The sequence below is a fragment of the Mauremys reevesii genome, linkage group 8, assembly GCF_016161935.1.
Source record: "Mauremys reevesii isolate NIE-2019 linkage group 8, ASM1616193v1, whole genome shotgun sequence".
NCBI classification, from domain to species: domain Eukaryota; kingdom Metazoa; phylum Chordata; order Testudines; family Geoemydidae; genus Mauremys; species Mauremys reevesii.
In genome coordinates this window covers 55,806,434-55,822,886 of record NC_052630.1, presented here as the reverse complement: position 1 = coordinate 55,822,886, position 16,453 = coordinate 55,806,434, and the positions used below count along the sequence as shown (strand labels likewise).

Sequence of the window (16,453 nt, the reverse complement as noted above, 5' to 3'; positions counted from 1 at the left end):
ATTCAAATGGTGCAGATTCAAACACAAAGCCCTTTAATTCAGGCTCTGTACAGAGAACCAGAATTTCACCCTAAGCTTCCAGGGTAAAGGCACCTTATTAACAATACACTTTGGTCTAGAATCACTTTCTTGGTGCTTCTTGCATCACATGTCTTAAAAATAATCAGCAGCACATATGGTGTGTAAAGTTAAATTCCCCCTCCCCCAAAATGTATTTGATCGTGTAAAAGTATCTTTGAGGTACAACTTGAGAAGAGATGCATTTTAAATCTACAGTAATCTGCTTATATTATTATAGACTTTTAGCAGAGGAGGACTGGCACTATATGTTTAGATTTCTAGCAAAATATGATATGTCTTTGTCAAAGGAAACAAAATAGACCTGATTAAAAATATAATTTATATGAAGAGCTTAACACTTCTGCTTTTGGTACCTTCAAGTTCTCTCTCTTACAAAAAACAATAAATAAATTAAATACTATTTTTCACCAATGGCAAAATAGAACAGGCATTTAGTTAAGATCTCACTCCTATGCATTTTCAACTTAAAGGAGGTCCAGTTTTTCATTGCCCACTTTCCAGCATATTACTTCCAGCCAGCTGTATGCACTCTCTCCACTTGTTCTGCTGAAGTTCTCTCAGTACCTCACTGATCAAATCTTCAAGAAACATTCCAATGGAGTCCTCTTGCTTTGCCAAACAAAGCAGACAGCTTTCAGTGGTCCAGGTGTAGAGAGAAGGATGTCAAAACAGAGCCTTAAATGTTCAGAAGCCATCTTATTTCACAGAACTCTGTCTGACACTGGAGATTAGAAAAAAAAGAGACTTTTGCTATGTTTTTTTGTTGTTTCAGAAAACAGAGTTTCTTTCCTTTTATCACAACTGCAGAATACTGCTTTTTTCATGTAAAAAAGAGTAAGACAGCTAGTTAAATAATCAGGCAATAGCCAAAGAGAGAGCACAGAAAACTGTCAATGCAAAATTCTCTTTTTTGCATGGTGGCCGTCAATGATAACAAATATTGTGATGGTCCAGGATTTGTCGACTAGATGTCAACAACAGGAATAATAAAATTCTCAATTCTATTCACACTTACCACACAATAAAATTGGTAAAGTAATTATGAATCTTGTTGACAATCCCTCCACACCCATTGGCAGTCTGCTGCAGTCTTGAATTCCACAAAGAGCAACTGGCAGCTATTAATTTCCCTCCAAATTTTCCTCCCAACACTTCCTTCCCCTCACCATTGCAGCCACCAATACAACCGCCCACCCAAGCATTTGCTGCTTTTGTCACTTGAAGGCAGCAATACGCAAGTCAGGTTATAATTTACACAAAGGCTTAAAACACTAGCTGCTTAACAGTACAGTCACATTAGACACATGAGAAGGGTCAGGTATGTTTTTTTCTTCCTTCATAAGACTTACAACAGTATACAACAGCAACCAACTTTGTTTTTAGCATTATAAACAACTATACATTTTTATTTACATTTAGTATTAGCACGCTGAAAGTAACTCCATACTGACGGAGGCTGATGTATTTAAGGATGGCTGTACATGTGTTTTTCAACACAGAACTTGCATGGCAAGAAACATTTATCACATGGAAACTATTAACTATATTTGAAAAGAAAGGGCTCAATCCTGCAACCCTTCATAATTCTCTTGAAGCCAGTGAGGTTTAATTTTGTAAGGATTGCTCCCATGAGTAGGGCTTGCAAAACCAGGCCCCAAGTTATTTTAATTCCTTAAACGAGTGTTCCTGATGCTCCTTCTGGTGATGGCTACCTTACTGAGAGATGACACCACTCATGAAACAAGTTCAGTACTACAGAGGCACAGTCACAGTGTAGGAGAACACAAAACCGTTTCTATCGTGCTTCAACTCCAGGAGAAACCAGGACAATCCTGATAAAAATGATGTGACACCTGGACCACAGATGAGAAAATGTAGCTTCTGGTCAGCTTGGGATATGCTATACCACAAAATAAAGACTGAATTGTTAAAATCAGTTGATAAAACTGAATGAAGATCTGGGAAACTGGAATTCTCCTGCAATTTTCAGCCACAAACAGGATAAAAATCCACGCAATCTGGTAGAATCCCTGTCTGTTAGGACAGTTGTTCCTGGAATCTTACCCTGAAAAATATTAGCTGCTTATTGGTAACTTCGTGCCCTAATCTGTGATGTACTGAGCACTTAACTCTCAGTACTGTTGATGGCAGGTTGAGATGCCTTCATCAGATGGCAGGATTTAGGACTCTTTTGATATAGCAGTCTTGCTAAAGCCTCCTGACATATTACTCTTGCTATAGAACCAGTCCTGTGTGAAGATGAAATGTAACAAGTATTAATATACTATGTTGACTATTCAAGAGTGCGCATGTGGTGGAATATGTGATTCTACCTCATTGCTTTCTATCTCTGCCCTCTGGTCAGAAAAAGGAAAAAGTCTGGCGGGAAAAATGAGGAAGTGGGGGGAGGGGGAGAGAGAGAGAGAAGGGAAAAGTTTGAGGGTCGTGTTGTACACCATTCAAGCAACAGTATAGCATCAATTGCTCCACTATGACAACTTCAAAACAGTACAAAGCCTTTTCATACTGATTGTTAACTCTACCCTTAGCATCACTGCATTCTGTTGCTGGAGACCTCTTTAATCATTGGCCCTCCACAACTCCCAATACTCAGGGATTCATTACTTTAGACAAGATTTTCAAATGTGACTAGTTGAAAATAATGGCCCTTTAAGATGCCTCAAATTAGGCACCAAAAAATGGAAGCACCTAAAATCAGGAGTCATTGGAAAATCTTGTCTTGAATGTATTTCAAAATCCCCAGTATGTTCCACATATATAATCCAACAAAACAGCACTGAAACAAACTTAATACAGAAACCTCTGTGTCCTGGTATCACATTGACAAAAACAGAATCTCTTCTTCGTGTGGTCATCTTTTGGGGTTACACACTATCATATAAAGATAAAGACAGGCACAGTTACCTAACTACTTAAAAAGAATAAATACAAAAGGTGTCTCTTCCCCCCTCCCGCCACCCCTTTAGGATTATTTTTACTCATGACAATATTTGTTAAAAATATTACATCTGCCCCGTAAGAAGATAATATCCTCCTTTGCATAATACGGAAAAATAAAACTCTACAGAACACACAACAGACATTCCAAATTGGCACAGGTGCTTTAAAGTGTTAGCATCTTGGAGTTGTAGCTGTAGAGGGCTGCCTTTGCCTTCCCAAGTCCCCCAGACTCATAAAGGGTGGAACTGTATGAATGGTAAAAGACAAGAATACATAAAAACAGTAAATGTTTATTTTCTTAGAAAAAAGGGATTCAAATGATTGTGATCACACTTCCATTCGCGTTCAGAAAAGCCAATACGGTAAGCTTAGTCCTTGATTAAGATACCTATTAAATGAAAATTTTTCCCTTTAAAATACAAATTTCTGCTCCTGCATCACTTCCAGTATTTGTGTGATAACATGCTTTTAACGGACAATAATTTCTCAACTTCTTCCCAGTAGAGAAACAAGGCCTGTTATGGCAAACACATCCCATCTCCAAAGGCTGAAATCACCAGTAATACTAAGCACTCCAGCCCATCTGTGGACTGACAAACAGCTCGAGGATTTCTTAGAAGCTTGACTGTTCAGTTATGGAAGTTTTGTATAACACTACCTCATCCGATAGAAAATAGGCCAGCAACCTTAGTAAAATCAACAGTGTCTTTCAGATTAAATGTAAAGATTTCCTGCATACCTGGACACAGAAAAGTGAAAAGTTGCAACAAGTTTTAACTAGCAGCAACAAACACAGTTCCATATGAGTTCTTAGCAATATTCCTTGTCTGTTTTTTTTTAAGAAACGCTGTAACTGAATGGAGCATACAATGTGGAAATGATCTTCTTTTGCTATGTAGTGCTGCTCACTCTAGAAGACTTCCAAAAGATTTTGACCGGGTTGTAATCTATTTACACAGTAGTATTCCTGTTTTGATTGGCAGAATTGGCACTATGTGATATCCTCCTCTTCTGAACAATAATCACGACCCTTTAAAAAGAAACACACACAAATGAACAATTCAAGAGAGAGAGAATGAAAAGTAAATAAGTAAATGGAAACATTGGGTAGCATGACTGAGGTTTACAGGATAATACACACATCTTTCATCCACATATCCCAGTGGATTCTATACATTGATTTACAAAGATACTTTACACGTAGATGCATCTAAATAGACGCAGAGATGTAGATCCACCACTAGAATGCAGCAACCTATGGAGTGCAAGGCAGCAGCCATTATAATAGTGTTAGCAAAATAAGACAACCATTTTGGGAACAGAAAAATAAAAGGAATACTTTATCCATTAAAAGCAACAAGGGATTCTTATATAAGCAAAATACATCCATATTGAAATTAAACCAGGACAACGAGGCTAATACTTGTGAAAAAGTTTCAGGGAATCCTTAGTGACCAGGTGTGTTATGTTTTATGTCTCATCTCAAATATGAAACTTCCAGTAGTACAGTTCCCCTGCTCATCAAGCTTTTCTACATCACCAATACTTGAGGAGATTCCACTTAGCAGTATTATTAAACTCTTCAATGTAACTAAAAGCCTGCTGAGCAACACAGACACTTTCCAAACTGCACTGCATAGCAGAGACTGCCATTCTATTTTGCCCATATAAATGCCGAAAGATTTATACATGCTATAAAACATTTCTAATGCCACAAAACTACTCTACATCAAGGGCCAGACGGTGCCAGGCCCTGCATGGGTGCATCAAGGATGCAAAGAGCCTCACTCAATCTGGTGCCACCATGAAGGCGTTAGACACAACGTATTCCCCTGAATGCAAGGTCTATGCAATGCCAGTACCCTCAGCTCCACTAGCCTCTCCAAAGGGGCTGGACAGGAAGAGACCAGGCCTCCTGTTCAAAGCACAGTGAATACCAAAGCTCGTGCTAGGACCTTGGTCCTCCATGCTACAAACGCAAACCCCAAATGTCCACAGGCAAGATTAATCCTTGAAACCTAGTCCAAGTATTAAAAGCCTATCTGCACTACTTCCTGCTGTTCCTATGTGCAGGCTACTCAGCAAACACAAGCACAAACACACAGGTAAAAATTATTGGCTGAAGCATGTCAAAGAACTAGTTACTAGGGGCAAGGAACAGGAGGAAAAACAGAGGAAGCTCATGTCTCTGGAGAAGTCTGGGGTAGAGAGGGCCCCGGCTGGAATACAAGCCTGATAGTATTCTGAAAGCACAGAGGGACAATTCAATCCTCCTGCAAAGCTTGAATAGAGTTGTGCCCAAACCCCACAACTGAAATTGGGCCAGTCTTGCCAGGTCTTTATGCTCAGGAAGAGATTTTTAAGAGTAAATTGTTTAAAAATGGCAAAGAATAAAGGCATATCTGGGCAATAATTCCGGTGTGTGTGTGTGTGCGCACGCACACACACACGTTCAAAGCCATCTTGTTTCATTTTCTGCCGCTGCTTAAAAGTTATTTGATGCACATGACACACGCACTGTACATTGGCTAGGAATAGAAGCTATAAAGTGGCTCTGGGTTTGTTGCTCAAACCCATTGAGCTGCCATGGGATAACCATGTCCACTTTGGTTTGGTGGTGTTTCCTTGCACTAGTCCTCCCCCAGTCTAAACCCTAGGGCCAGCAGTGCTTTGTTGGCTGAAGATGGAAATTTGTGGGTTTTGTTAGTAGATTAAAAAAAGATTAGCACTCAACAACCATATATTTAGTCCCACCTTTCTGGTCATCAGAAAAGCTAAAAAAATCACTTGGTTTTAATATATGTGATTTTTGGGGGGAGGATGGGGAGGGGACAGACAGGGCAACATTTTACAGAAAGGCCAAAACCACCTGGTTTCCTTTATTTCAGAGACCGACAATTCCTAAACTCTTAACAAAACTATCTGATTAAGCACTGATGAAGTACTTGTCAACATGGGCCAACATACTGTATAGCTGTGAAAATCACCCTTAAAGAACAATAACCGAGGCCCAAGATATTTCCTGGTGATAAGTGGAAACACTAGCTGGTCATTTATTCCATGGGAAATGCTCTGCCCTGAGCATCATTATTACTGTTAGAGGCTGTTTAATGTTAACTAGCATCTCCCCTCTTCTTCCTTCCATTTTTCTTTTTTTCCCACTGTATTTTTGAAAGTGAAGCAGAAAGATGGAAGGAAAATGTTTTTGAAGACATACATAGAATAAATCTTAGCAGCATTATGGACATACACCCTCATTGCCCCAGCCTTGAATTTAAATTGAAGTTGGGGTACTGTCATCAGACATTTTGTTTATCTGCTTCACTGCATAAAGGATTGCTCACTTCTGTGCCTAAAAGGTGGGGCAGTTCCATGTTTGCTTCCCTTGTGATGACCATTTTAAAGTAATTATTGCCTGGTTTGGCAGTCGGCTCAGATGCCTGATCTACTTTTTAAGCATTCTATCAGCTTTCTGATTCCAATTAGCTTGCGTAGGCAGCAACTGCACTTGAAAGAGAAAGAGTGAAAGCGCTGGGTGAAATACCCGGGATACTGCCCACATTTTCCTGAAGCATGACATGTAGATCTTTTACACACGATCCCTTAAAGCAACTAGCAGGAGAAGAGACTTCAGCCAAACATACTAATTGAATTACAAAGTGAAAACAGGGCCCTATTTGAATTAATACAAACAGCCATCTCAGCACTGTACCGCATCCTCACATCAGTGCTTACACACTAAAAAGCTTCAAGTCGCAATATGGATTCATTTCTCACTTTAACTTCAAATGGAGCAGTGAGGAGGAATGGCATTGAACAGATCCACCAGCTCTCAAGAAGAAGAGGGAGCAGTCTAGTTTGAAGACAACCAGCAGTTTTATTTACTTAAGTTTGTAATAGGCTCCCTCCCCATCCCCATAACTTTAGGGTGGGATAAAACTGAATTCTTTGTAATAAAGGTTTCCACTAAAGACAAACCAGTTTGTAGTTTTCACACAAGTTAGAAGGAACAGTCAAAGACTAGGTTTTTAACCCAATACTAGACTGAAAACTGCCTGGTCTGTGCCAATATTCACGCACTTGAGTTAACACCACACCTTTTTTCCCTAATGAAGAAACAGCCTACGACTAAGGCCAGGTCTCTGTTACAGAATACTGTTGGTTGGGGTGTGAAGAGTTGCAATCCTTGACTGATGAGGCTGGGGTGGCATCAGTGTAAATCAGGGGTCGGCAACCTTTCAGCAGTGCTGTGCCGAGTCTTCATTTAGTCACTCTAATTTAAGGTTTCGTGTGCCAGTGATACATTTTAATGTTTTTAGAAGGTCTCTTTTTATGTCTATAATATATAACTAAACTATTGTTGTATGTAAAGTAAATAAGGTTTTTAAAATGTTTAAGAAGCTTCATTTAAAATTAAATTAAAATGCAGAGCACCCCAGCCTGGTGGCCAGGACCCAAGCAGTGTGACTGTCACTGAAAATCAGCTCGGCACGCGTGCCATAGGTTGCCTACCCTTGGTGTAGATATTGCATTTTTATTGGTAACTTGTTTTACTTTAGGGGGCTGGAATAAGCCACACCAGCAAAAGCATGGTTTTGCCAGCATAAGATATATCCACATGAGCAGTGCTTTGCTGATATACTATACCGGTATAGCTATACCATTATAGTGACCACTCCAAGGGTAGACATGACCTAAGGCAATTCATATGTGACTCTTTGCTTGTACAAACCACACAGGGCTCAGCCCTGCAAGGCACTGAGCACTCTGTCGCTGATGCAGCAAAACATGCACATGCTTAACTTTAAGCAAGTGAGTGGTCCCACTTAAGTCAATGGTATTACTCATGTTAAAATTTAGCATGTGCTTAAGTACATTTGTGAGTGTGTAAGCAGTCCTAATGGGCCTAGAAAGGACCCACTGTGCTCAGTGCTTTGGAAAGATCAAGTCCACAGTCAGATAGTTACTTGTTACATTTAAAATGAAAAACTACAGACATACCGGGCGGGAGGTGACTCCCCCTTGAGGCTGGTGTGTGTGACAGCCACCCTTCATTCAGGACGAATGCAAGAAGCAGATATGCTGCCTTTGGAGTAAGATAGATGAAACACTAAGAGCCACCACCCAAAGTGCCAGGCCACATGTGAGGCTGGTCAGGAGTTGAGCTATACAGACAGTGGGATTTCACTAGTGTCTGAATGCAAATGCAGAGAGCTAGGTACTGTTTGATGAAAGTGTGTGAGATTGTGAGAGAAGCTGACAGAAAGATCACCGAAGCAGCCAGAGACGATAACAGAAAGCCAAGAGCAGCCAGAGAAGCACCTGCAGTGTGACCCTGGGAGAAAACTAAGGATATTTCTACACAGCAAAGGATGGTGTGATTATAGCACAGGTGGGCTTGCTGCCTGACTATATACCCAGGGTCTCCAGCAAGCTCGTACTCAGGTAACTAGCCTGCACTGCCTACCCACTCTACAATCACACCTTCATTTTCTGTGTAGAAATAGACTGAGACACAGAGTTTTCTGGTCAGAGTGTTGGCTAGAAAAAGGCTTGGAATAGTTTCCTGACACAATATCTCGGTTCCTACTGTACTCAGGGAAACAGAACTTTGTGTACATTATTTGTAAATAAACAGGATGGTATCAAACTGTCTTTCTAAAGGGAACAACCCACAAGACCCTGAACATTGGCTAACTGCTTGGGTCAAAAGGGGTAACATTCTTATAAATATGATAGCCAGTTCAATATAATAAGCACAAGTTTTAAAATGCTCCCACTAATCAAGTTATCAATATAACTAATCAGTTACCAAGATCAAGTAAAAATATAAAAGGAGGGAAAAAACAGTCCAGGTAATTTCCAGCACACACCACTTTTTTGGCCTCTCAGTTCTTATTTTTGTAGGATTATCTGTACCACAAAAATACTTTAATACAAGTCTGTGAGTGTAAGGGGGGAAAAAGATGGTATGCAGCTCTCTTCAACAGCTCACACACTGGGGATAATAAAAAGTTAGTAGGTGGGTTCCCCTTCCCCCATTTTTGTTGCATCTAGAAACGGCAAGTGTTCTGTATGTTTTATGATATCCTTTATACACAAAAAAATTCATTCTGTTTTTCTAGATGACAGACGGATAAATAAACTCTCATGGCAGGAACACTGAAGCCTTCCCAGTTAAACGGCTTTTTGTGCAGCTGACAGAATTCTACGCAGAAAAAAGAAAAAAAAAAAAGGTATCTAAGGAGACACTGCTTCCACTATCGCTCCAAAGTTTGGCACCAGAATCCTTTAGCTGGAACCCAAAGCAAATAAAGGGGAAGGAGGAAGAGGATTGCTGGCCTGATGGGGTAAAATGAATTGCACCAAACAGTCCTTTCTTCTGCTATCGCTAAAAGGGCTGACGCTACACAGTGGCCTCTTTCAGAATAGATCCCAAAGCTGGGAAACATTAAAGTAGTTCTTACGGTGGGAACTCTTTTCATCAATCTGTTTTTGTTTACAGTGTTCACAGAAGGGGTGGGAAGAAATTGCTAAGAGGAGGCACAAAATAACTGTACACTGAGTTAATTTTTAATTTCTTATTCTGTAAGGTAAATCAAAGGCTGCATTAAGAACAGTCCACTTTACTAATGAGTTTTAGTCTAAAACTCCTGCATTCGCATATGTTTCAGTTAGCAAATTACTTATTTCTAACGGCACGCTTTACACACTGTACAAGAGTCTGCTTTGTGTTGCTGATTGGGTCTCACGCCCACAGTTTTACTAATGAGATCTACTGAGTCATTACCATAGGATGACTATTTGGTGGCCTATGCCAATGGAAGTTGATGATCTTAAATCCAATTCTCAATGCACAGGTATAAACATAAAAGAACACTATTGTGAACAGTTCCGTTGTGAGCAGTTTTCAGCAGAAAAGACAGATTGAATTCTTAGAGAGACCTAGCTTCTCTCGAATCCCAGAGGTGATCCCTCTAGATCAGGGTGAAGCACATTGCTGTAGCACTGTGCAGAAGTCTGCCTTGTAAATGTGTTTTGTGGAGAGAGGTCTTCAATGTCTAGGGCTGTCAATCTGGCATTTCTTAAGAGCAACAAAGTCACTTATAAAATACTTGTTTAAGTGGAAAGAGAACAAAAGAGTCACATGTATAAATAAATGTGTGTGCTCAGAAGATATTAAGAGATTCAGGAACAGGATGTTAACTCCTTTTGGAGTCAGGGTTTGCCAAAGTCAAGTGGCAACAGAAAATGCATCATCATTTAATCAGTTATATACCAAAATGAGGGAACAAAAGCTTTAAAAATATTGTGGAACTTCAAAATCCTCTACTGCTTCTCTCTAGAAGGTTAGGTCTTCCGTGAAAAAGTCAGCTCTAGAAATTGTTTACACTCTTACGTTTTCTGAACGAGAGTAGCTACACTGACATAAATATGTAGTGTAGGTATTTCACACTGGTATAAGAAGTGATTTGCCCTAGTCTGCACTAGGGTTTTATATTGATGAAACTACAATTGATGAAAAAAATCCCCAGCACAGACCAGACATTAATTGTTAGGTATGTAATTATATCTCATAGCTTTGATGTTTTTGCTCTAAGAGTATGTTAAATGTGCCTACAGATTGAGACAGAGACAATAATTTATAAATAAAATATTGACTATAATGAAGATAATTTCATTTCTCCTTTTAATATTATGCTTCATACTTGTGATGCTAAGGTAAAACAATCATTTTTCAGAATCTGGTTAAAATAGTAATGCTTGGTGGCCATTTGTCAGGATTATTCTTTTTCCACCAAACACTTTAATTAGGGCAATTTTGCATATATTCCACTTCCCCACTTCAGATCCCTTTTTAAAATCATGATCATCATTACATAATAATTGCACTGTGGTAGCACCTATGAACCCCAGATAAGGATCAGGGCCCCATTGTACTCGAAGCATATGCACATCCATAATCCCCCCCCCCCAAATTGCAAAATAAAGCCCAGAGCCTGCAAAGACTTGCATCACATGGTTAACTTTGTACTCTGACTAGTCCTATTGGAGCTAAAGGGATTACTCAGTAAAGGTAAACACGTGCCATAAAACCTTTGTAGGAACAGGGCCCAAGTAAATTTTGGGTTTCTCTTTCCTGTTCAGTTATTTGCTGGATTATGGGGGAAGCACAGATTGGAATATTTTTTTAAGCAGGACATGAAAATTCTTTTCTTCTTCATCACCAGCTCTGAGTGATCTTGATTATCATGTTGTGCTTCATAGCAATTTTGTTAATTCAGATATAATTTTGCTCCTTGCATTGCTCCATCACGTGCATTATTACATCTCTGATTCATCTCAGAACAGCATGAGCTGAGGTACCTGCTTCATTATTCTGAGCAACACTTGAAGATGCCAATCTTTGTATTCTGCACCAAAATTGTGTGTCTGTACAGGGAGTCTCTACCTCCTCCAAGAATACATCTCTATTTTCCTTGGAGGTTTTACAGTGGGTGCCATTTAAAAAATGGCCATTTAACATCCTCAACAATAACACTATGTTACAGTCAATGCCCATTTCTGTGACAATTATTTAAATTCCCCCTCTCCCCACTCCTCTTCAGGCATATGTTACAAATTGCTCTGGTTGATTCTGTTGCATTCTCTCTCTGGCAAAATTAATCAGCTTCAGAGACCATCATCTATCTATGATGACTCTGAGAATTACTCTTCTTCGTTTTATTCTCTTCTCTTTTGTTGCTTTCCCTATCTAGAGTTTCTGAAGATAATATTTGTGCCTTGATTTCTAAGGTCAAGCTAATTACTTGTCCCTCTGACCCAATTCTCTTTAATTTACTCCAGGGGCTCTTTCCTCAGGCTTAATTGATGCTATTATAAATTCTTCACTCTCCACTGGGAAGTTTTTATGTGATTTCAGGCATGCTTTGGTGAGCACTTTTAACAAGTGCTGTCACTGGATTAAGCTACTGTTAACTATCTGCCTCTCATTCTCTCTCATTTCTTCCCTTTATTTTTGAACTCCTTGTATGCGTGTGTCATATTTTAAAGCCTGTGACTATGTTCACAGTAGTTCCATGCCAGCATGAAAATTTCATGAGACTGGGACTGTAGCTACTAGCAGCCAGTAGGAGTATTTCTGACCCAACCTCCTCTCAGGCCTTGCTTTGCTGCAGGGAGGGAGACACCCTCAGACTCCCTATTCCTCTTACTGTTCTTCCTCACTAGCTACTTTATATATCTAATATTTGCATCAAGCAGGAACTGAAGCCACTATCTTGTGTACCTGCTCTACGGTGGTCCAACCAGCAGTACCACAGGGCTAAGCACATCCCATGGCACTATTGCTTTCTCTAGATTTCTATGCTAACAGCAGGGGAAACCATTGTCATGGAATCCCCAGAACTCTATTTACTAAATATTTAAAATTAACTTCTACTGCATGAGCTGAGGGACCTTTTTCATTCTGGGTATAAGCTGCTGCTCTACTAAAAAAGCACCACTAGAATTGCTTAGTGATCTTTTGGCAGTTAAACTGTTTCTAATACTATGGACCATTCAACACTACTTCAGTGCTGATCATCCTGAAGTTTCCACATGGCTTAATGCTTATTTGATTCCCATTGTATGCCTTTCATTTTTTTCTGAATCAAGAACCAAATTCTGATGCCACTGAAGTTACTGGAAAAACTTCCACTGAACCTAGTGAGACCCAGGATGCAGCCACAACAAATGGCTCAGGCTTTTCATGTTATGCTCTAAATGTATTGGTATAATTCAGAATTCAGTACTGGGTCCTTAGCTTTCTTCATTTTATATTTACTTACTCCTCGGGTGTTCTGAGTCATATGGTTTTCATCATCATAATTATGCTGATATCCATTTATATTATTCCTTTTCAGTCTTCTACCAAGGACAGATACTCAAAGAAAAATAACAGATGTCTCCATCTGGATGCCTCACAATGGTTTTTGGTTTTTTTTACAGTAAGTTCTGACAGAAACTTTCTCAGTTGGGAATGACATTCTGTGTTCTACCCTTGGATCACATTTTATGGAAGTTAATTCAGCTCTACTGTCCCAGTACCAAGTATAGCTCTACTGGCCTAGTGTTCCCCCAGATCTTGGGTATTGGTTTTTTGACACTGACTTCCCTCACTCCATCTTATACTAGTTCTCTAAGTTATATCACTGTCGTTTATTTGATCTCAAGGATTGATAACTACTTAATATTTTCAGCTGCTAAAACATCAGTTCTTGTTCTTATAATTTCATGTTTGGATTGCAGCATTACTATTTTAACCAGTCTTCCTACCCATTCAGTTGTCATCGTTTTTCTTTTTTTCTTTCCCAATCAGTTTAAAATACATTTAACTTTCTCCATTCTTCATAGTGTTCACATTATAATGTCTGGGTTATTTACTCAACTGCACTAGCTGATTAACAGCCTGAGGGGTTTAAATTTAAATTCAGAGGTATTATCTTATTTAAAATTATTCACTTTATAGCTTCGATATACCAGCTTTAGATAATGCCAGTCTCCATCCCTATCTCCACTACAAATACAAGTGTGTCTGTGGATGCAGTTACATCATGACTCGATTTCAACACAGTTCTGTTTTGTAGTGGAGACGGCACGTTCACAGCATTTTGTGACCAGACTGACCGCCCTGCACCTTTAAGCGGGGGGAGGGGGAAGAGATTTGGCTGGCTGGCCAAACGAAGGGAACTGTGCGCTTTATGGCGTGTGCGTGTGCATGTGCGTGTGTGTGTGTGTGAGACAACTACTGAGAAAGAGTCAGCGTGGTTGCCCTGTGCCTTAACCCTCCCTTTTGCACGGAGCAGGCTGCCCACGGGGTTATTTTCTGCAGCCCGCAAGCTCCTCGCGGCCCCCTCCACTCCCCACAGCATTTACCTAGAGTGGCTCCGGCCCAACGTGCACTGGGGGGCAGGGCAGGCTCCACTTCAAACAAAGTCAAGTAATTCACTCAGTATTTTTGAAATCAGATTTATAACTTTTTTCAGTTCCTTTTAATTGCATGTTTTATTATTGTCCTGTATTTTCCTTTAAAATGGACTGAAAGCATTATATAAAAAAATCAAATAATATCTTATTTTCCCATCCATTTTGTGATGTTGGCAGATACTCCGAAAACTACATTTCTGACAAATATTTACTAAAAAAAAAAACACTTTTAAAGAAGAGTAAAAATTGAGAGAGCATTTCCTCAAACAAATGAACCCCTCAAATACCACAAATATAGGATTCTGCTGTACAGTAATCCCTGCCAGTCTTCTTGAGTTGTCACTGGTTTGAAAAGCAAGAGAGAATCTTCTTTATTCAGTTTTACCAATTGTAACTTTTGTGCCTATAAATGATTTCCTGGCCCTTGGGATAATAAATTACTATCAGGAGCACTGGAGAAAGTATGAGAAAGTGATTCTGCCCATCAGTGAGAACAAGGAGTCAACCCCCTTCTTAGTTCTTTGTCTGGTGAATTGTGTCTATTGTTCTCCTGAAACAAATCCAGAAAATGAAGGACAACATGAACCCACACCACAGACAAACTCATTGGAATGAGTTCACTCTTTAGGGAAGATACACCTTTTAAAATGTCCTTTACTACAGTATCTACTGTTTAACTGACATTTTAATATTATGAAGGATGATAAACTACAAGCAATAAGTGTTAAATATTTATTAGGTCAACATACTTATCAGGGCTAGAAGCAGCTGCAATGTGGATGGACAGTTTATTTTTTAATCCTTGATGGGGTATGTCACAGATTAAAATAAAACCACGCTCCTTGTTTGATTAAATATTCAGGAAACAGTAGAGTACTGAGATGGGAAAGCTCTTATAATGAACCTATAAACACTTCTTTGTTCAGAGAACTCTTCTGCCAAACAGTCCAGTCACAAACATTGCACCTTTTCTGGTGTAACACTTTACCTGTCATCCTCCCAAACCAGAAGAATAAAGAGAGAGACTTCAGGCTGGACTATTGCATTTAAGGAAATAATCCTCCAACTAAATTAAAAAGATGAAGAATTGTCACTGTGGAATCATTTGGCATAAAGGGAGCATAGAGTGAATTCTACTCAGCTGAAATACCTTATGTTGCTTCTATCAAGGCCAAACATTTTTTCCCCTTCCAAATTAACAATTCAGCTCTAAGTATTTAAAAAAGGCCCTTTAATTCATAGTAATGTCTATTTGTTGGTGTCACAGAGTGAAATACTTGCAGCTCCTCTAGATTTTCCCTTTCACCAAAATAAAATGTGATTTTTCAGGGAATAAAAAACACTTTAGTTGCCTGAGACAAATATGTGATTTGCTTAGTGAGGCATGTTGCCAGTTTTCAAAAGTACTGTGATCACTGGCAGAAATGGCAGAAGCTCACAATCAACCAATCTGCCAGTTCTTGTAAAAACTCAGAATGTTTTCTATATATGAAAAGTTGCAGAGCAAAAACTGGTGTCTGTAAGCTGTATTCAATACCCTCCCATTCTCTAACTCATCACCACAATTTTTAAGTATACTTAATTCTGTTTCAGCTGGCTTCTGAAAATAGAAAGATTATATTATATGATGCACCTCATCCCAAATTAAGCCTAAAATGCACATTCATGAGAGAGTATCAGGTAGTGATTATAGTAGGGGAAGGGGAAAGGGAAAGAGGACTTCTGGGTCCTGGCTTCTGAACTCGTCACTGACTTGCTAGGTGTCCTGCATAAGTCATTTAGCTTCTAATGCCTCGGTTTCCCACTGGTAATAATACATTACAGCGGTGAGATTTTGTTAATAAAGGTGTGTAAAGTGCTCTGAGAGTCTAAAATGAAAGTTGCTATAAAAATATTCTTTGAGATTTGCAAAACAGGCTAGGAGGATCAACGTGCCTAAATCTCCCACACTGTTCTGAAAAATCTCTAGTGTTATCATCTCTATTCAGTGAAGGTCTGTTGCAGAGATGCTTATAACTGCAGTCTGTATTCATGGCTTTTTGCAAGGCTGGTTAATTTGAAAAGGCTTGTCAATAAATAAAATGAGACCATCAGCATTATTTCAAGAAAAATCTGTAAATGACAGTTGATAATTCTGACAGTAGGATTAAATTTCAACACCCCTCCCCCCAAAAAAAGATGAAACAAAACTTCAATACTAGAGAGTATAAAATCATAGGAGGTATAAAAACCTGCTTTGCTATTCTGTTTATTAATTGATCCACGCTCTCCTTTAATGCTTGGGCTAACTTTTTTCTTTGCCATTCATGACAGGTTTGGATACTTTCCCAAAATTAGGTTTCCTTCCCAAACTGTTCTCACTCTGTAACCTCTTGCCCTACCCTTTTCTCATCTCTCCTGCACACAAAAGCGTCATTGAGACAACTAACTCCCATAATGGTTT

The 16,453-nt window shown here is 39.3% G+C and overlaps 1 protein-coding gene across 1 annotated transcript in view; it reads right to left on the bottom strand.

Annotated features, from left to right (window-relative positions):
* Positions 1-3,312: 3,312 nt before the first annotated feature.
* Positions 3,313-16,453, bottom strand: part of C8H1orf21 (chromosome 8 C1orf21 homolog) — a 207,516-nt gene continuing 194,375 nt past the window's right edge. Inside the window, exon 6 of the mRNA XM_039484658.1 lies at positions 3,313-4,072. Coding sequence (XP_039340592.1) covers positions 4,034-4,072 — 39 coding nt within the window. The 3' untranslated portion in view covers positions 3,313-4,033. The remainder of the gene's footprint in view (positions 4,073-16,453) is intronic.